This window comes from Anthonomus grandis, chromosome 7 (genome assembly GCF_022605725.1).
Source record: "Anthonomus grandis grandis chromosome 7, icAntGran1.3, whole genome shotgun sequence".
Classification (NCBI taxonomy): domain Eukaryota; kingdom Metazoa; phylum Arthropoda; class Insecta; order Coleoptera; family Curculionidae; genus Anthonomus; species Anthonomus grandis.
Window position 1 is genome coordinate 27,163,404 of NC_065552.1, and position 21,121 is coordinate 27,184,524.

Consider the following 21,121-nt stretch of genomic DNA (forward strand, 5'->3'; position numbering starts at 1 on the left):
CCTTTATTTTTTGAGCAATTCGGGGACTTTTGGAAAAGTTTTTTAAGATGTAAAGTTGTGGTATCAAAACGTAACAATACCCAATCTATTAGATAAACTCAGTTCTATAAATTCCCTTTGGTGGAACAATATTGTGACAAAAATAACTAATTTGGCTTAAGATGAATCCGTTCATCGAGGTTTAGTATATAGTGTACACATATTTAATAAAAGAACACAACCCTTACTAAGTTTCGTATGTAGGTACAAGAACTTTGCAATAATGATTTGGAAAACGTCTCAGGATTTGTAACAGCATGTTGTCTTAAAATTCTTAAGAAGAGAAAATTGAATTCTTTGGGACGCCGTTAGGTCTGGTGACCTTGGTGACCATTGAATCTCTGCTTGTCTGAAAATAACATATTGAGCAAACTGTCTTTGCAAGGAATTCATTAATGCTTTGAATTTTGTGTGGAAATCTGTTTGATTGGTGACTTAAAAGCTGGTTAATCATACCCATATAACACACACAATTAATGGAACCAGGTTTCTCATTCTTATCTTCAAAATAAGTAGGACCTAACTATTACTGAAGAGATCGCACACTATACTGTCACTTTTGGAATACGTTGTGCGTATTGATTCTATAGATTTTCTATACATAATATAAATGGAGGTGTGTCATTAGATATTGAAAACTTGTCTACATCGTTCACATGCTTAAACCATGCTTGCTAAAAGAATTATACACATAAATACATAAAATAGGACCTAACTATTACTGAAGAGATCGCACACTATACTGTCACTTTTGGAATACGTTGTGCGTATTGATTCTATAGATTTTCTATACATAATATAAATGGAGGTGTGTCATTAGATATTGAAAACTTGTCTACATCGTTCTCATGCTTAAACCATGCTTGCTAAAAGAATTATACACATAAATACATAAAAATTAAAGATATCGTGAGCTATACTTAGGGAGAAATGTTTTTACCTCTACTGTGAAACATGGTTCTGGATAGTCTTAGGGTCCGCCCAAATATTAATTGCCATTACATAATAATTTAAGCAAATAACTTAGTTATTCTATAAATGGACAAACGACCACTTGCTTTACAAACATATGGAAACTTTATAAACATAACTAAGTGGCTCTTAAAATAATAGAGAAATGGTGTGCGGAATACTCCCTACCTATTAGCTTCAAAAAAACTGAGATGGTGTTTAACTATTTACTAGAAAGAGAAAACAGGTACCTAACTAACTTTTAGTGAACAATAATAGGACCTAGGGATACTCCCCCAGGGTAGGTATGTTGATCTACACAGCTATTATAAGAGCTATGCTAATATACCGCACTAATGACTGAGGCGCTAAAGTAGATTAGGTCACAATTTGTCAAAATCTAGACAAATTGGAGACGGGCCTGCAAAGAGCCCATTTTTGGTGGGAAGCAACAAAACATCAACTTAGATGGTTCCAAAACTAAGACAAGTGCTGAGGAGTACACCATGCAATTAAACATAACATAAGCATTAGGGACTATGATAGTCTTCAAATAGAAATATATAGAATATCTTATCTATCGTTACTGACAAAACACGGTTTATTCACACAGAGAGCAGGCTCTTGTCTTGTTTAGGCCACGTCTTATGTCAGAAGTAAGTAAACCATTTTGTTTGGAAGACGTCATTTTATTTCAAGTACTTTGTTTAATGTAAATTAAAGAGCTTTAATAATATTATTCTTATTATTATTATAGATTTCATGCCAAACGTCAATCGCACTCCGCCTGGGGAAAATCATTCACTTATCCCAGATATCTCAGATACCAGAAGGATGAAGCTCTGATAGAATGCTTTCCATGTGATCGGACTCTCGTTTTTACCTTTATTAACAAATGATACACCAAGACTAAAATTACATGATAAATTTCTTAAACTAGTTGATGTTATGTGCGTTTCCAATGAACTTTCTCATGATTCGAGATGTTGATAATAACATAGACTTCTCCATTAGGTTCTAGATGCTTTTCTTAAAGTTGACCAGTTTTATGTTTTCGATCAGACTCTTTGGTATTACTCCTGTTATACCGAAACGCATTGGGATTTTCCGCACTTCTCGCATTTCCCATTGTCTTCGTATCTGGTGTTAGTGGTGCTCTAGATCCCTATACTTAACAATCTTGCCATTATATTTCGCTCCTAGCTTGTTATTATTCGGAATAGCTGCATCAATAAGGGTTGTCTTCCTAGAAATTTTATCGATTAGTATTAGGTCAGGGCTATTGTTACTTACTCGTGGATCTGTAAGTACAATGTGATCCCAATACAATTTGTGTTGCTCATATTCAAAAACTGGTTCTGGCTTATAGTTATAATATGGTACCTTGGATGCTGATCAGAGGTAGTTTTACTGCGAGCTCTTTATGCAATATCTTTGCAACTAGATCATGCCGTTTTTGATATTCCGTTGGCGCAAAAGTTTGGCATCCACCGATGACATGCTGAATGGACTACGTTGTCTCACATCCATATCTACATCTGTCACTTTGTACCATCGAGTCACCTACGACAAACTTTAAATAATTTCTTGTTGGTATTACTTGATCTTGGATAGCCACAAGAAACCCTTCTAACTGCCTCAAGAGTATGTAGACTAGCTTGAACGCTATGTCTACATACTCTTAAGACATGTTCACGAGGTTCAACCTCGTGAACATGCCTTCTATGCATGGTTTTCCCATCCAAGCTTGCATTTTTTCTTGCTCGGTGCTATGGTGTATAAGTAGCTCACGCTCCTAGAGTTTAAGAGGTGTTGAAACGTCCGCTTTACATACGGCACGATAAATGTCTGATGTTTTTGCCTTTCTTACAAAAAAAGGATCACAATTTTAGTTAGTAGTCTCACATATATTCTTTTCTAGCCTGCTATTTTGTTTTCCGATCTGTTTATCTTTAAATTTAGTAAACCACAAAAACTTTATTGTAATGGATTGCCAAACTTAAGCTAAGGTATAAGCGGGAGTAACCAATTTTCAACCCATTCTAAAATGAGTTTTTTTTATATTCTTCTAAAACCCGAAAAGTAACCAATCATGAGCGCAGGTTAGACGCCAGAAAACCGGTAACTAGATATCTCTGCACCCGTTAAATACTGACAAATCAACAAAAAAGTTATACCTCGAATTTTCTCAAAAAAAATCAGAACAAAAAAAACTCGGCCAATTAGACAAAAATTTTGGATCGAATATAAAATTCCGTATTTTTCTGAACAATCCGATAACCGAATTATAATTCGATCATAAATATGAAAGTTATATAATGTCCCAACTGAAGTAATTTTCAGCTAGATACAGCCAGCAAACGTGGTTTTTGCCCCAAAAGTGGCGAAAGTAAACACACACGACCGAAATTCAATGATGTTTAATTTTCGGCGGCCGCCGCAGCCAAAAAGGCCGATTAATCATCGTCTATTATAATGGAAGCTTTGGGCCGCTTTGCTGGTATGAAAAAATGCTTTCAAAGCACCGAACTGGGTTTTTAGGAGGCGCTGAGAAAATGCTGTTTACTTATCCGGTAGAATTTAAATCAACAGGCGGGATCGACAGTTACTTTGATCTTTGGCCAGGAATATAAAACGTTAATATTATCACTTTTCTTCGCCCCTTACTTCGCAGGATTGTAAAAAACTGAAAGTTTTCTGCAAATCGAACAATCTAATCTAAATTTTCAATGCTTCAGTTATAACACACAATTTCGCGACTAGGTGGTTAGATTGGAACAGATTAGGACTTTTTCAAAAAATTTGCATCAGTTTTCAATTGGAGTAGGACTTAACGTTATATGCATTGTAACTTATCATGGCCAGTAAGCCAAATAAATGGTTATTTCGATAACCTGGCTGTAGAAAGCAAGCCCTTTGATTTGCAGAATCATTTGCAAAAAATTGCAAACTGATTACCAGTTTGAGGAACGAAGCTTAATGAAGAGAAATACATCAGCCTCAGTATAAGCAACAACAACCCAGTGTAGTTTTCAAGTGCAAAGTATATAATATAAATGGAACCCTAGTTCGACATTCCAACCAGCAGAAAAATCTGGGCTGGAACAATAGCAAGTTCCTTCCTTCCTTCCTTCCTTCCTTCCTTCTTTGGACTGTGCAGCTAGGGTAATAGGTCTATGTACAGTGTTTCTCGCTGTACTCTGGACTGTAGTGAAGGTTGATGACCAACTAGGGCTGGGAAATGTCTGGCAATAGGTTTGGGAAAAAGCCAAGGACGAAGAACAACCACGTGTTAACTAGGCAAAAGGTGATGCGGAAGTCCCACATAGGAATCTTATTATCTAGTGATGTAAAATGGGAAGCCCACAGCAAAAAAATTCTTAAGAAGTAAAACTCTTTTAGATTCATGTGTCAAAAGTCCTTCAAAGATCTTTCTGTGGAAATGATAAGTCGATTGTACACGTCATATATTACTAGGCCCAAATTGGATTTGTGGGCACTCAGTGTTGTTGTTGTTGTTGAATACTCAGTGGTAAATCTCTACTTTGTGGAAAATATCGAATTACTTGACAAAGTGCAACGTAGAATCACGAGAATTCTGTCCCAAAGTAGTGGCTTTCATTATACTGAGCGGCAAAACATTTTAATTTGCCCACTTAAAGATAGCTAGTGTCGAGGTAATCTTATAGAAGCCTTGAAAATCCTAACTATTGTATACACCAAATAACGATTGAAAATTTAAGAGAACATATAAAGCTGCGGAGAGAAAAACAGCAAACTGTAGAGAAAAAAATCTTCTATCCAACCGGGTTATGTACAGAGTGTCCAAATTTGGGTACTTTAGGAGGTGAAACACTGATAAGACAATTGAACAGTTTTAGTAAATACTTACTTCCTACCTGGTTAGGTCCACTTACAACAATTTGCAGCCCACAGTACCTTACAATATCACAAAAATCTAGGACTTAAATAAATCGGACTTTTATAATATACAGGCCTATGCTGATGACCTGGTACTCCTTTTTCTAGGAGAAGATTCCGTAATACTACAGCAACTCATAAGGGTTTTGCGTATATTGCTTGAGGTGGTGCCGCTCGGCCGTTAGGAAAAAGGCAAAAATTCTGAGCTTCTATCCATATTGCAGGACAGTGCATAATTCTGTTTCTGTGAATAATTCAAACATTTACGAATATTTTTTGGGAGAGATGCTTTTAAAAAATACAGATTCAAATTGTAAAATTGTAAAAAACTTATAGAAATTTACTGTATTTGTCTTAACACGATCACAAATGTAAACAATAATAAATAATTCTTGAATGGTACATTGCACGACATACACAAAACAATAAAACTTACAACAAATTGATCAATCTCTCATTTCTACTCAGTACTGGGAGCGAGTGAGAAAAAACCATCGGACTGTAGTGTTCCCGGGTATAAATAAATGTGTTTTAAATATTGTTGTTAAGTTATATTAAATATTAGTGTTATTGTTATGACTCAAGGAATTAAAGAAGGTATTGCTGTCAAATTTAGTTTGCTCATTAACGCAAGTCTAATTCGGTGATTTTATTTATTTTCAGAAGTTCCAACCTTAAACCTTTCTGATGAACTTGGAGCACTTTGGTATCCACTGCAAGTTCGAACCTATGTTTAGCCTCAATAATATGATTGGCGAAAGGAGAAGAGTTTTGTTATGAATTGGTTAATATTCTTTTCAATGAGTTTACTGGGTTCTTTGACTCTCGTTTCCATTCTCCTTCCGTTTTGTTCGATGCATCACACATTGCAATCAGGGTGAGAAAATTTTAGTCTGTAAACACCAGATCTGTGTGTGACGGGAATGTTGTCTTTGGTGTTGACCAGAGATTTAGACAAACTATTCGAGGTCCTAAAATAGATACGCAACCATTCATTGGAATCTCTCGACATACTTTTGGCAACTTGCTGAGACAGGTTTCCAAAATAAGATATGTTTCTGCAAGACCAGACTTTTGACAATATAATTTATTATCAACTTGAAAAAGTTTTGCTTAAATACACTGTCAATAAGAGATTTTTTTTCCTAATGTGGTCAAAATAAAGTTAGATTGTCACAATTATGAAGATCAACACGAAATAGAGGCATTCAATTTCTTATAAGTTTGTTGTCGACGTTTAAAGTGACCTTAACCTGCTTAGTGCCATCAGCGCCCCCACAATTCAATGTTTTCAAATTTGACGCGTCAAAACTTCAACTCCTTTTTATACCTTCTCGCTTTAAGTAAATATAACCTAAAAAATTTGACAGTGACACGGACATTTAATGGTTTATTATGATTATTATACCTATTTTTATTTACATCCTTTATTAATAAAATCTACCAAAAAACCCGTTTTCTTATAATTTAATCACACGAAGAGCTAAAAAATGTTTTCAAAAAGTAAAGAAAGTGATGACACACCTGCGGAGTTGGAGTCTCAATTTATTTTACGTTTGCCTTTGGTAAGTAACAACACACCATTCATTGTCCAGACTGTAACTTAAGTTTTCCTATCCTTAGGAACCAGCTAAAATTCTTAGAGAAGCCTTACGCAATAGCGAAAATCTTAAAGACCGGTTTTCAATTAAAATTGATGCTGATCAGAGGCATGGTGAAGTTCGTCTTGACCACTGGCTGTTACCCAGCAAACTTGTCGATTTACCTACCATAATTGAATCCCTAAAGACCATAGACAACAAAAGTTTTTATAAAACTGCCGACATTTGTCAAATGTTGTTGTGTAAAGAAGAGGATGACCAAACTACTGATGAAGAGAGTCCACAGAAAAAGAAGAAAGGTGGTAGAAAATAATTTAAGGCTGGCAAAGCCATATAAAGCATAATATTACTCTTGTAGATCCGAATAAGGTAGATAAGAAGTATTTGTGGCCCCATGGAATCACTCCACCAACAAAAAATGTTAGACGGAGAAGGTTTAGGAAGACCTTAAAGAAGAAGTATGTTGAAGCTCCTGAGATTGAAAAGGAGGTCAAAAGGCTGTTAAGGATTGATAATGATGCTGTGAGTAGTACAAATATCTATTTTCTTGTTCAATAAAAAGCTTTTACCACAAAATATACAACTGTTATGTGATTTGTTTCAAAAATTATTCTGGCTATTATTATTTTTAAAAAGAAACTACTTAACTTACTTACTGCTTAAAATGGCTGAGGAGAAGTTAAATTGTTCCTTTTTTGGACATCCCACCTCCTTTTGTAATTGAGCCACCTCTATTCTTCATTCCAGAACTTCCAATTCTACTCAGGCCCACATTTAATGACAATAAAAAAAGTTGAATGACATTTGATTTAATGTACACCAGGAAAGCACTATTTATTAACCTTCCTCTGATACTGGCCATATAACTTGTCAGGTAGATGATTTTCCCCAACCACATCAACAATACCACTACAACCTCTTTTACCAGAAACTTGCTCATGTACCTTAAAAATTTACAATTGTGTTTCTCTATTAGATTAGACAAACATTAGGTATTAAGATGTTCAAAAGCAAGTAAAAATCACTTTTATTAACTAAGCATATTATAGCCTTGATGATTTTTTTAACAATGTATTTTGACCTGTGCTCTAACATCACTTTAATTTTTTTAAATACCTTTTGTTCTGTTCTATAATTTTTTAATTTGCTTCCTTTAACCTCGAACTTGACTGCAGTTTTACTTATTTTTAATTTTATAGCTTAAAAATATGTATTAGTTCTTCTAGAAATTTGTATTTTTTTACTTTTATGAGACATTTTCTTACTTTCTTCATCTGCCATACAAAGCATCAAAGTGGCTAACTGCATTTAAGTTTAATCCAAGAAAATCAAGATTTACTATTTTATCGGTCAGATAAGACTTCCAAAGTAAAAGGGATTCAGTTATACCAAATATGATAATATGCAAATAACTAATCAATAGTATCAGAAAAAAACTATACTAAATATTAACTGAAATTTTAAGTAAAATTCAAAGTACAATTAAACAACTTTTAAACATTAATATAACAGTAAATAAGGGTTGACTTGGATTACAAGAGTATCATATTAATAATAATAATTGCTTTATTAATCTCAAGAATACATAGTATTTACAGACAAGTGAAATAATCAAATTATAGGAAATAATAGTAAATTATGCAAAGATTCACTTAAAAACTAGCATTAACGATGTTTAAAAATTGTTCATACATATATCATAAGTGACACAAACAGATAAAATTCAGACGAAATTGAATTGTATATACATATATTAAATTCCTAATTAATAAAATTTAAAAAAAAAATTGCCTACCCTTGACAATGAGTAGAATCCGTCTATTATATATAATAAGAATTATACTCCAATAATTCTTATTGTTTTTCAGGTAAGTGTTAAATGGGAAGTTATAAACGAGGATGATGACAACAAAGTAAATAAAGGGACTGTAGTGATCAAAAAAGAAACTGTAGATCCAGAATCGCAGCCTAAGGTGGCCGAAGATGACATTTTTGGTGGAGCTGTTAGTGACTCTGAAGATGAAGATGCTCATTTAAATGTTATGGACGTGATTGATGAAAACAGCCAGAATTCCGCGGATGACAGTCATTTGACTGATTCAAATTCAGTTTTGGTAAGCATATCATTTCAACAAATTTTTGATTTATTGAGTTGTTTCTTTCAAATAGAACCACTCAGCCGACCAGAAATTAATAACAGAGTTTACAAGCGAAATGTTTGATGCATCATCTTCAATGATTCAAGACGTGGATTATTATGGGCAATCATCATCCAATACTCTTACATTTAGTGAGCAGAATATGACCTTTTCTGAAAATAATTTGAATAAAGGTAATATAAAAAAAATGAGTGAAATGGGGATTTATTTGTAACTATTTATTGTTGTAGAAACTATTGAGGCAAAACTGCAGGAACTGACCATAGAATTAAACGACATTAAAACAAGAAGGATTGAGCAAGAGATGAAAATCGAAAACATCGAAAATTTGGCTTTAAGGCAGCGATTCCAAGCCAATGTCGAGAGGCTGCTTCAGGAGCAGCTTGAAAAGGAACATGATATTTATGAGCTGCAAGAGCTGATGAAACAAATTGATTAAAAGCATGTTTTTCGAACACTTTTTATTTATAATGTTATACTCATTTCTTTTTATTTTTCTTTATATTATTTTTGTTTTATGCGTAAATATATGATGATTTAAGCCATATTTACGTTTTTTCAATTTTAGGTAGATTAGATCAGAGGCTTTATAGACAAAAGTCCTGTGGTATTGCAATATGTAGATATTTATTGCAGCACCTTCGGACAGTGTTAGAACTTTTTATCTAGACGGGTCTTTTTGATTAGACCTATCCTAAACTTGCATAATGCTTTACTGTGACACCATACGTGTTCAGATTCCTTCCACTTCCTGATAGAGCCTGCAAAGCCTGTTATTGTCTATAATTTTTAAAATTATCAGGTGTTTTTGTTTAGTTTGAATTGATTTTTATGCAGACCGTGTGAAACCTCCAGCTGTGGAATTGTGTCATGATTCATTTTTTTGGACCTAAATCATCGCGGATTGACTCGGAACCTATTATTTTTTTGTGACTTGAATCTTTCCTGACTAATCTGTCTGTTAGTTAATTTAAAAATTAGCTCTGAGTTAATTGGACATGGCACTAAACAGTCTTTTACTAACCTGTATTTGACATGGAGGCTGATTGCCCTTAATTCTGCTTCTGAATAAATATCTACATTTTTATGTTGTATTTCTTTCGAAATGGTTTCTAGTTTCTATTTAAATAAATTACAATTTGAAAATGTTTAAAAAGATATTAATTTTTTTTAATATAAACCAGATATTTAACAAAGATAAGCAGCGTTGGTCGATTACATAGTGCCCCTCTATGCTTCCCAAAGGCCAATCCCCTCTGCATTTTGATATTGCAAGACTTTATAAGGTGGAATCCGAATCAAGTAGGATTTAATTATATTCTTGATTACGTAGTTGTAACACTTTAATATATAGTGGTATTTAAAGAAAAAAAGCCACAGAAATCTGCTTCGAATTTTCTTAAGCCTATAAAAATAGGGATAAATTATAATATAAATAATATAATATAAATTATAAAATACTACATTTTTCCCGCCTCTTTTTGGATAAATTATTCATTTGTATAGTTCATTTGTGGAGAATAACTTAAGAAAATAAACCTCTAACTAATCCACGCAATCATACTTTTCTTCAAAGTTAAATTAAAACCTTTTAGAAGAATTGCTCCTGGAGAAATATTGAAATTTAATTTGAAACCAAAACGGAGCTCCTCCACATGCCATCCCTTGAGTATTTTAACGCTATAATGAATGGAGAGCTAGCAATAAAACCACTACTTATCCAGGCAATAGCCCTGACCTTTCCCTTTTGGTTACCTTCCTTAAGAACGTAGCATAGCAAAGTAGAAAGTAAAATATTAATGAAAAAACTGTTAACGAAATTAATATAGTCTATTCAAAAAAGTAGTTCATTTTTCTCAAAGAGACCTCCTTATAATATACAGTGTATCCCAAAAATCAACGATAAGCTAAAAACGGCCAATAGACCAGATGCATAGGGATTCAAAAAAAATATTGATCTTCTAGGCATTCATAGAAAACTGAAAAAAATTGAGACCCCCTGTTGATCTTTTTAGTATTGTGGTTACAAATTTTTGAATTTGGTAAAATATTATCTAACAGAACTATAAATACAGACATAATAAAACCAAACATGGACTTTAAAAAATATTTAGATATTGAATAGGATGTTGGTAAATACTTTCCTAATTGGAACTATAAATTTAAACAAAAACAACAAAATATAAAAATATTTATATATTTTATTACCGATTACTAAACCTAATTTGAGTAAAAACAGTCTATACAGTAAAAAAGTCATCATTATATACAAGTTCATAATAATATAATAGGCACATTAAATGGTGAATATATTTAAAGCTTGCGACTCTTTTTCTATCAATAACTAAAAGTCTAGATCTAATAAAGGTATCACATTAATTATTAAAAAAAAAATGACATTTTTATTCGGGACCTAAACAGGTTATTTTCAAAATATTGTCTTATTTTGTGCCATTTTATTATTTTCGTCTTAACGAGAAAAATATTGGTGTGCGAAAGCAGCATGGTAAAGCCCCGAGTTAAACGTCTTACTTATGAACTTTACGAAGACGAAAACAAAATTTTTATTAATAAATTGCACTAATTTGAGATGCCTTACGCTTAACCTAATTTAAATTAAATTGACTTAATGGCTAATGAGGTAAACGAAACGTCGATGCTGCCAAATTCGGTTGAGTAAGTCAAAATACAGCATATTGTGGGTAGAGCGGTTAACGTTTTGAAGATTTTCACCAAATGTACCCGCGAGGTTGAGGGTCTCCCAAACTTAATTTTTTTAAAGGTTTTTAATGTTTTTACAACTCATTTGTAAAAATTAGATCGATTTTTACTGGATAATAAGTGTTAAGTTAGCAACGAATTTAAGGATATAGGGCGACACATCGACGAAATGTAAATTATGATATTGTTTTGGGCGCACGTACAGGATTGTTCCTTATATTTAGTTGGTTATTATCGATAGTGGGAAAAACTTTAAATATAAAAATTAAAGCGTTTACCTTAAATCGCACTACACAGGGTAAGTTAATAAAAAATACAAAGTTTTATTTTTTAAACGGAACACCTTGTTTTTATATATTAAATGAAAGACCTTCTTTTGATAATCAAAAATATATAATATATTAATGCTTGATTTAGCAATTCTCCAAATATTTAAATTTTAGCAAAAAAAATATTTAACCAAATCTCCGTTACTATGATGTTCGTCGTTAATAATGAGGGAAATAAAGTTATTTGTTGGGCTATCACTGTTAATTTTTTTTCTATATTTTAAATATGGGTTATACTATGGGAAGAAGAAAAGATTTAAATTATTAGGCTATTTTACTAAGACCATAATAATGTTCCTCAAGCGCAAGCTGAATATCATTCATCTAGAAATGAGAGTTCCTGCTAGGTCCACTTTTTATTACATAGACGAAGAACGACAATTCAAAAGTCAATTTATATTTAAGAACCTTTTCAGATTTATAATTTCTGCTCTAATATTTTTAGAAAACCCTTAATTTAACAACCGTTAAATATGGATATCAGCCTTACAAAATGATGTCAGTACAAAAATTAACAGATAACCATGAAATTAAAAGACTAGCTTATCGTAATGATATGAAAAACAGAGATAACGATATATTTAATAAGATATTGTGGAGCGACAAAGCCGTGTTTATCACAGCAGAGATGTGGAATCGAAGAAATACTCATTTGTGATCACCAGAAAATCCTCACGCGTATGTCGAAATAAAAAGCTATTGCAGGATGTCATTAAATGAATGGTATGGTATCCTTAGAAACCGAATAATTGAACCTATATTTCAAGGATTTCAAGGATCCTGATTAAAAATAGATACCTCCAGTTTTTGAAAGCGAAATTGAAGGTTTGTTGGAATAAATTTCGCTTAGAAAATATACCAATATTCTATGGCTTCAAGATAACGCACCTCCTTATAACTTTATGCCACTAAGAATTTTTTTAAATATTCGTTTGGAACTCATGATTTAATTAACTGACCACCAAATAGCCCGGATCTGACTCCGTTAGAAAACCCCAAAGTCTCCAATGGGGGTATCTAAAAAATGAAAAAAGTCAAAATTTGGAGGATTTATGAGAAAGAATCCAAAAAAGTATAAACTACTTAAATGAAGAACAAACATCCTGAGTTTATTTCCATATTAAACCAAATATTAACATATTATATTTTTTTGAAATCAGAAGCAAAAGGTTTTTCATTTAATATGCAAATATACAAGGTGTTCCATTTAAAAAATACAAACTTTGTTTTTTGAATAAGTTTGCGATACACCTGTATTATATATTAGAACATTTCCTCGCGATTCAAGGTAACCTCCACAACTTTTATATTTAAAGTTTTTTCCACCCCCTATAATAAACGAGCTAGGCTCCGTCTATTTAGACGACTAAATATAACAAAAGGTATCGTTAAAGATTTAAGTTCATATTTCTTTCACAGTAACATATACATTAATAAATAAATTTGAATGCCACTTTATATACCTTACTACCCAAAATTGCGGCATAAACGTAGCTAACATTAAACCTACATTCATTAATATTAAAAAAGAAATTGCATTTCAATGTGTAAATTCTTATTATAGATACTAAATATCATCCTGTTTGGGAAACCATATAAGCCAGGTGTCCCACTAAGAATGGTTCTCAGAAAGGATTGGTGGTATAGCGTGCGGAAACGAACATTCATCATCAAAGAGGCCATGAGAAATTGCTGCAAATAATTTTCAAGTTCGTACAACCGCCTCTAGAGGGTGCAACTTCTATGGCGAATAAACAAATTGAAGTTCTCTTTGGTAACAATTTTGTTTCTCCGCATACAGCTAATACCAAGCCGAAAATGCTGAGGGTCATTTTTAGTGAGACACCCGATACATAAATTCTGTATATAAATAGCTTAAAAGAAAAAAATATGTACAGTTGGATGTTAAAGAAGCACTAAGTTACGGTAACTTGGCTTGAGGCCCCTCGATAGGAAAACTCTCCAGATAATTACCAAGGGAAGACAGTTTCCATCACCACCTACAGAAAGTGGTTCGAGCAGATTCTTTCAGGAATCCGAATCGTGCCTGGGACTTGCCACCGGGCTCGGTGGTGGAGGCAACGGACTAAAGTACGTCGAGCTCCTCGAACTGGGACTCGGGGGACAACTTTCCTGATTGTAATGGGAACGGGGAGTGGGTGGCGGAGGAAACGGTTCCCCTTCGTACCTGCCTCGGTTTAGGGGATAGTTGTAGTCACTCTCGTCGCACACATCCGTGGAGTTGGGGGTGGGCGGCGGAGGTTGGTTTATTGACCTAAAATTCAATAAAATGTTTTCGTATTTACAGTTGATCCAATAAGTATTCTTACGCTTGAAATGTTAGTAAATTCGGCTTAAATATCAAAAACTATAAGAGAATAAAATTAATCACACACTAGAAAAATATTTATTCATAAGTGCAAATCATAACTAGATAATATTTAATAGTGAACAAATAGTCCATACTTGCAGTGGAGTTGTAGGTTAAGGTAAAATGAAAATCCTCCACTTACTTATTAAACATATAGTTAGCTTAAAATTTCCTACATGTTTCGGACACAGTGGTGTCAATCATCAGGGGGTACTAAAAGGAAATAGTTACGAACAAAAGACAAACAGACACAGAAAGAAATTAATATAAGGTACACTTACAAAGGTTTAAAATTGATAACAGGCACACGCCCCGGGGTTTGATTACATATCAAAAACCCTCTATTTATTACTATTGATTTTAATTTTTTATTTTTATTTGTTTACATTCTGTTGTTGACAAGCACTGTAGGTGACATTTATGGGAGAAGTTCTAAAAGTGCCATGGTACCTGATGGTGTGTTACTACTACACATACTACATTTTTTTTTTTTTTTGGTAAAAGCAAGAGGAAAGCAGAACTTTCATAGAGAACATATTAGATGGCGCGGTTAACATGAATATATAAATGATTCGTACGCTGTGGAGAAGAAAAGCAACGGATAAGTACTATATAAAAGAAATTATAAAAAGTAAGAACGATGTATTAAGAGACTATAAAGAGTTAAGACACAGTGAGTTGAAAAAGTGAGTACAAGAATGATGTACTTCATCATTAACACAGTAATGGTGGTTGTTTTGTGTAGCTTTATTTATTTGAAGTATTTCGAACAGATCAAGTTTGTTGCTTTTCCGGCAGAAATGTAAAAGCTTTAAGTCAGTAGCTGGATTAAAACTATGGTTGCTAGTATAAACATGTCTTGCAAAATTAGACAACAGAATGTAAACAAATAAAAATAAAAAATTAAAATCAATAGTAATAAATAGAGGGTTTTTGATATGTAATCAAACCCTGGGGCGTGTGCCTGTTACCAATTTTAAACCTTTGTAAGTATACATTATATTAATTTTCTTCTGTGTCTGTCTTTTGTTCGTAACTATTTCCTTTTAGTACCCCCTGATGATGGACACCACTGTGTCCGAAACATGTAGGGAATTTTAAGCTAACTAAATGTTTAATAAATAAGTGGAGGGAGACTGGAGGATTTTCATTTCATTTTACCTTAGATAATATTTAATTCAACTCCCAGAACATATGTATTTTATTTATGGCCGAAATATTATCAATATGCTACAAATAGTAAGCAAAAAGTATTCGTACAACTAAATAAATAATGTCGTTTGACAAAATTTTATGTGCAATTTTCTTTTATTCAAGTGTTGATCTTAAAAACCTTATTGTAGAATTGTTTCAAGAGGAAAAATTTTGTCTTCGCGAAATTGCCAAACTCGTTAAAAAAACGCATAGCACAGTACAATATGTGGAGCAGAAATTTAAAAAAACGGGAAATGTTACAAATTTTCTTCGACCAACTAAACTAACCGTTCCTAATAAACAAATTATAGTGCGACAAATTAAAAGAAGATTCGTCAATAAATGCAGCAAAGCTTGCATCGGACCTTGATTTGAGTTATCATATATGGTCTCTGTCGAAAGTAGGAAAAACATCCCATTTTCAATGCTAGCTTAAACAAATTAAACACTTTAAACGCACAAATTAAGTAGCAATGCTGATACACCATCAGGACCAAGTTGCATTTTAAATTAAGTATTGCACTGAACCCATCTACTTAAAGATATTAATTGAGTTTACATTAAATCGCTCATTAATAATAATTAGGAATTCAATATGATATATCCAAGTAAACACTAGAAAGATTGTAGCACTGGATTCAGCTCTATTACTTTCCTTTTCATTTGTTTTAACACTAAAGTATTGTGTTTAGGAATGACATTACCATTTCTAACATTACTAACATGCTTCCAAAATAACTTGAAGTTAATAAGGATATTACCTTGATATTTAAATCTGATGTATTCCTTGTTACACTGCTCACTTAAAAAGTAACATAGTCACCTTAACTTTTAGTTTACCTAAACTCTTTGTAAGCAATTATTATATGAATGACTATTTTTTTTAGTTCCACAGAAAACCATAAAGGAATCCTGCCATTCGTTTTTAAAGGTAGATAAGAGTTAAGAGCCAGATACAAGATGTCATAAAACTTATTAATTGCAATGTTAATATCAGATGCAGTACTAATAAAAGACTAATGAATTGAGGCAAAAGTTTGCATTTTTGAATTTGTCTAGATCCAATTACTGGCAGTGAATCATCATTCACAACACCTGGTGAGGCATTTTTTATATTCAAGAATCAAAGATCAAAGAAGGTTTCCTCTAAATTTGGTAATTGAAATATTTGAAAACGATCTAAAAATTCTAAAGAAAAATGGTATATTTTTAAATTGATAGCCCGTATAACAAGTCCACTCTCCTACCATTATTTGGTTTTAAAATTTAGACTAATCTCAAAGAAAGTTAACGGTTTTTATTCTTACCTATAGTGCCTATAGGGCTTATACCTAGTGCCCGGACTACTGGCCCTAGTACTAGCTGCCGTCGTGGTGGCGCTAGTAGCCGGACTAGGAGGGGGATTCAGCGTCTCCCTCGGATAACCCACTCCGCTACTGCTGCCATTCGTATTTGAACTGCTCGACGCACCAGTCACATGACGACGGTCGTATGTAGAAGGGTAACCCTCGTTAAGCATGGACATTCGCACCACATCCGGGATACCTAAAAGTTTAAGTGTACACTGTGTTCAAAAAGTCCCTAAATATTAGCGAAGGTGCTGTTTTATCAAAAAGTATCCCAATTAAAGCTTATTGAACTGAAAAATGAACTTACCGGCCCCTTTTCTGATTTTATGGTTCTTATTTTGTCCATTGGGATCCAACGGACTCAAACTGTCTTCAGGGGGCTCTGTAGAAATGTGGCCTTTTACAGGACTGCAGCGATCTTTAAAGTGGAAGATCATAATCAATCCGACCAAGATTAATAAAATGGAGATAACCGCAAAGAAGCAAATCGTCGTAGTAGACACTGCGGATTTGCAATCGCGCTCGTCGGAGCCGTCCGGGCAATGTTCTATACTATCACATTTAGCTGAGGCGGGAAGACAAACCTGAGTATAAAATTTTAAATGTAATAAGCTCAATAGCATGTTTATTTTTTTTTAAATAACTTTGATAATGATGCTTAAACAGTTTCCAATAAACTGGCATTAGCACCTATAACAATTTTAATTTTTAACCCAAGGTACTTAGTTTTACAGTAATAACATTAATTTTATGAGCTTATAATTTTTTATTACATATTATATCAAGTTACTTTAAGAAACATAACTCATTTATTCTATAAATAAACATTTGTTTTACTTTTTAACACATTTCCTTGCAATTTCCAATATTTGTAATACTTTTAGTTATTGAATTTAGGCTTGTATACAGTGGAAAGTTCTGGCATTTCTTTGTTCTTACCAAGGCATTTATTAACATGTTTTCATTTAATTTAACCGAACCACTGATTTATTTGATAAATATGTCTCTTGAGTCGGACTTTTTAATACAGCACGAGTCACTCCCTTGCTTAAAAAAGGCGATAGCATATTGTTTGATAAATATCGCCCTATTTCTCTACTAAGTTCAGTCTCAAAGATTATTTAGAGAGCTGTTTCTGATCAAATAAATTATTTTTTACGTTCGTGTGAGGTTCTTACGGATTGTCAGCACGGTTTTACTAAGGCTAAAGGCACTGGCTCTGCGGCAATGCAATTGTTGGAACAACTTTATAAAAACCTAGATTCTAACAGAAAGTGTATTGGCCTTTTTATGGACTTGAGTAAGGCCTTTGATTTAATAGATCATTCTCCTACTTTTAAAATGCAACCATTATGGTCATAAGTTGAAAGATCTCTGATATACGGCTATACGGCGTTGGTCTACTATATAGCGATTAAAATATCTAGTATTGTGGGATTGTTCACGAATATTAAATAGCTCTTTTAGGTATGGTGATTGCCCAGTTTTGATTATGCGATAAATGAAACAATATAAATAATATTTTCGCCTATTTTCCATATTTAGATAAGAGTGAAGATTAAGAAAAGAAGTTATGCGACTTCTGTATGAGATTCCATAAGAAAACCTTATACAGGAGTTTTGCAGTTTTTGGATAGAATTAGAAATTGCATTATTATAAAACTACATCGCAATAGTCAAACAAAGAAAGTTTTCATGTTTTACATAAGTATTTAGTTTTGGCTGGAATATGACGCTTTAGATTATGCAGATCCCTTAGACTCATATAAGCAATGCTCAATTTTTTTTTATTTATATGGGCTAAGAAGCTTAAGCTGCTATCAACAACTAATCCTAAATTCTGGCTTTATCCACTACTGGTATATTTGTATTTTGGATTTTTAGAGTATTTCTTGCTACTTCGAGTTGAATTTTATTGGATCCTATAAAAAGAGCACATGATTTATTAGCATTCAGTTTTAGATTGTGATTTTCAGCTTATTCAGAAATGTTATCCAGATCAATATTAAATTGTGTTCGGGAAAGCAATTGGGACAAAACGGCGTATACATCTGTAAATCATCAGCATACTGCTGAAGTTTCGTATAAGTCAATTTTTTTCCATATCAGCTACATACAAGGAAAATAATAAAGGTCCTAGAATAGAGCCTTGTGGTACTTAAAATTGAGTGATGATTTTTAATTAGGAATCTATCAGAAAAATAGGATTTAAAAAAAAACTGAAAAACCAAAATAGTGCAATTTTTCAAATAACATCTTATGATTAGGTGTATCAAATGCTTTACTAAAGTCTAGGAGACACAGGCAAGTGATTAGTTTCTTATATTCATTATGTCTTATATCATTAATAAGCTTTACAAGACAAAGAGTTGTACTGAACTGTTTACGAAAACCGGACTGACAGCTTGAAGCGGAATTTTTAATTTTACACCACGAACATATAAAAGAAACGCAAATAAGTGAAAGTTTCTTAGTTAGAACTCAAAATCAAGGAAAAACTATCGCTCAAGTAACAGAAGCTAAACTGTTAGGATTTCACATTGACTCTGCTTTAAACTGGAACTGTCACATAGATAACTTGTATTCTGCTCTCAATCAGTTTGTTTTGCTATTTTTCGTCTTAGAAACCTTTCTAATCAAAATAGTGTTTTGTCGTATTACTTTGCTCACTTTGTATCGCGCTTAAAATATGGGTTTATTTTTTGTGGAGCATCTAATTCTAATATGACTAGAGTGTTTCGCAAAAGAAAGCCCCGAGAAATACTGCTGGTGTGAGTATTGGGCAATCTTACCAAAACCTATTTAAAAATATAATATTCTCACTCTTCCCGCTCTCTATATACTAGAAATATTGATTTATGTTAAGAAAATTTGAACGATTTTGCCGCCATGGGAGACATTCACGAATATAATACAAGATTTAATACCAATTTACAAATGCTTGATCATAATATAGCACCGTTTGAAAAGAATCCTCGTTATATGGATGTAAAACTGTTCAATTAATTACCTATTCATATAAAGAAGATACATTTTTCTATGTTTAAAAGTAATATTTGAGAGTTTCTAATAGCTTCGGCCTCATATTACTTAGAGGAATTCTTAATAATGGATTTGGCCTGATCACTTATCTTTAATATTTGTATTTAAAGCATTTTATATAAATATATTTTTTTCTCTTCTCTGACGTTTTCCATACTATTTACGGTATTGGAATATGCAATAAAAGCTTTATTTATTTCTCGTAAAATATTTATGACAGCCTTTAATTTGTAGTAGTTTTTACTTTAGGTTGTACACACTACCTGTAAACATAGAATAATTTGCTTTTAAACCAGCATACTTAAGACCATGTATGTACAGTAGATCCAAAAACCAAAAACCAAGCCCTGGGCTAACCAACTTATAGAGTCTGCCACTTTCTTCCCCATTCTCAATTTGATTGACTCTATTATCGTATTTTACTGGCCAAATTGCCAAAGTTCTGGGACCGGGTTTGCAGCTGGCTTTGTAGCTTTTTTTAGTCATTTTCATATTAAATTATTTCAGAATAAAACAAAAATTTATTTATGGATGTTGCCTTACTTTTAGTATCTTTTAATATTAAACATAAAAGTTTCATTGACAATGTATGCACAAATATTTAAAGTTAGAAAGTTACTTTTTTGGTAAAGTTGTTTAAATTGCGTAATATATTGAGACTATAAACAATATTAGAACTTTGTGTTAATATTAAAACTTACATCGGTTTGCGGACATCGGAACCCATCCTCGCAACAGTTTTTTTCATCAGATTCATCTGCGCAATTCGGCAAATTGTTACAAACGGCACTTTTATCGATACATTGACCATTTTGGCAACGAAATTGATTGGGTTGGCAGGTGGGACAATCCAATTCATCGCTACCATCAGAACAATCTTTTTGTCTAAAAGAAAACTAATATTAAATAACGCTCTAACGTTAGAAAATGTTCGTTTAACGTAATTAGAGCTAAAGTAATTAAGTTATTGCTTCTCTATTGTCTAGGACCTTTAAAAACAAAAAGAAACTTAGTACATCATTTTTAATACAGATTCTGATGAATGAAATTGTGACTTTGATGTTCTTTCCACTAAAAAGAAATACGAATTGCTAGATTTATTAAGAGCGTAATTCAGTAATGGAATCAGATCATTTAATAGAACTAAGGGAGAACAAAATATACTGTTATTATAAATAATTTAACGACCATGTGGTTTTGAAATTTTCGTAGAAAAGCTAAAAATTTAAAAATTATGTTTTGGTAAATGGACCTACCGATAAAACCGCGATTAAAAACTTGGCAATGGTAATGTGTTCCTGATAAAAATTCAACTTGCTTTACGTGCGTGATATGGGTGTGAAAGAGTACCAAATTCTGTAGAGAAACTTCTATTTTTTTTTCCATTTTTGCGATATAGTTATAAAAGGCAACAAGAATTCCGATCATGTGTTACTATTCAGTC

General features: G+C 32.7%; 2 protein-coding genes across 2 annotated transcripts in view; one reads left to right on the forward strand and one right to left on the reverse strand.

Annotated features, from left to right (window-relative positions):
- The first annotated feature begins 6,254 nt into the window (after window positions 1-6,254).
- On the forward strand, window positions 6,255-9,218 carry LOC126738414 (transcription initiation factor TFIID subunit 7). Its single transcript, XM_050443740.1, has 6 exons — window positions 6,255-6,476; window positions 6,535-6,811; window positions 6,871-7,034; window positions 8,381-8,626; window positions 8,682-8,844; window positions 8,902-9,218. The coding sequence occupies exons 1-6, from the start codon at window positions 6,402-6,404 to the stop codon at window positions 9,108-9,110; spliced, it is 1,134 nt and encodes a 377-aa protein (XP_050299697.1). The 5' UTR covers window positions 6,255-6,401; the 3' UTR covers window positions 9,111-9,218.
- Window positions 9,219-10,852: 1,634 nt separating this feature from the next.
- LOC126738435 (low-density lipoprotein receptor-related protein 6) overlaps window positions 10,853-21,121 on the reverse strand; it is a 40,242-nt gene continuing 29,973 nt past the window's right edge. Inside the window, exons 21-24 of the mRNA XM_050443773.1 lie at window positions 20,379-20,562; window positions 16,943-17,219; window positions 16,594-16,831; window positions 10,853-13,996 (exon numbers count right to left, since the gene is read on the reverse strand). Coding sequence (XP_050299730.1) covers window positions 13,750-13,996; window positions 16,594-16,831; window positions 16,943-17,219; window positions 20,379-20,562 — 946 coding nt within the window. The 3' untranslated portion in view covers window positions 10,853-13,749. The remainder of the gene's footprint in view (window positions 13,997-16,593; window positions 16,832-16,942; window positions 17,220-20,378; window positions 20,563-21,121) is intronic.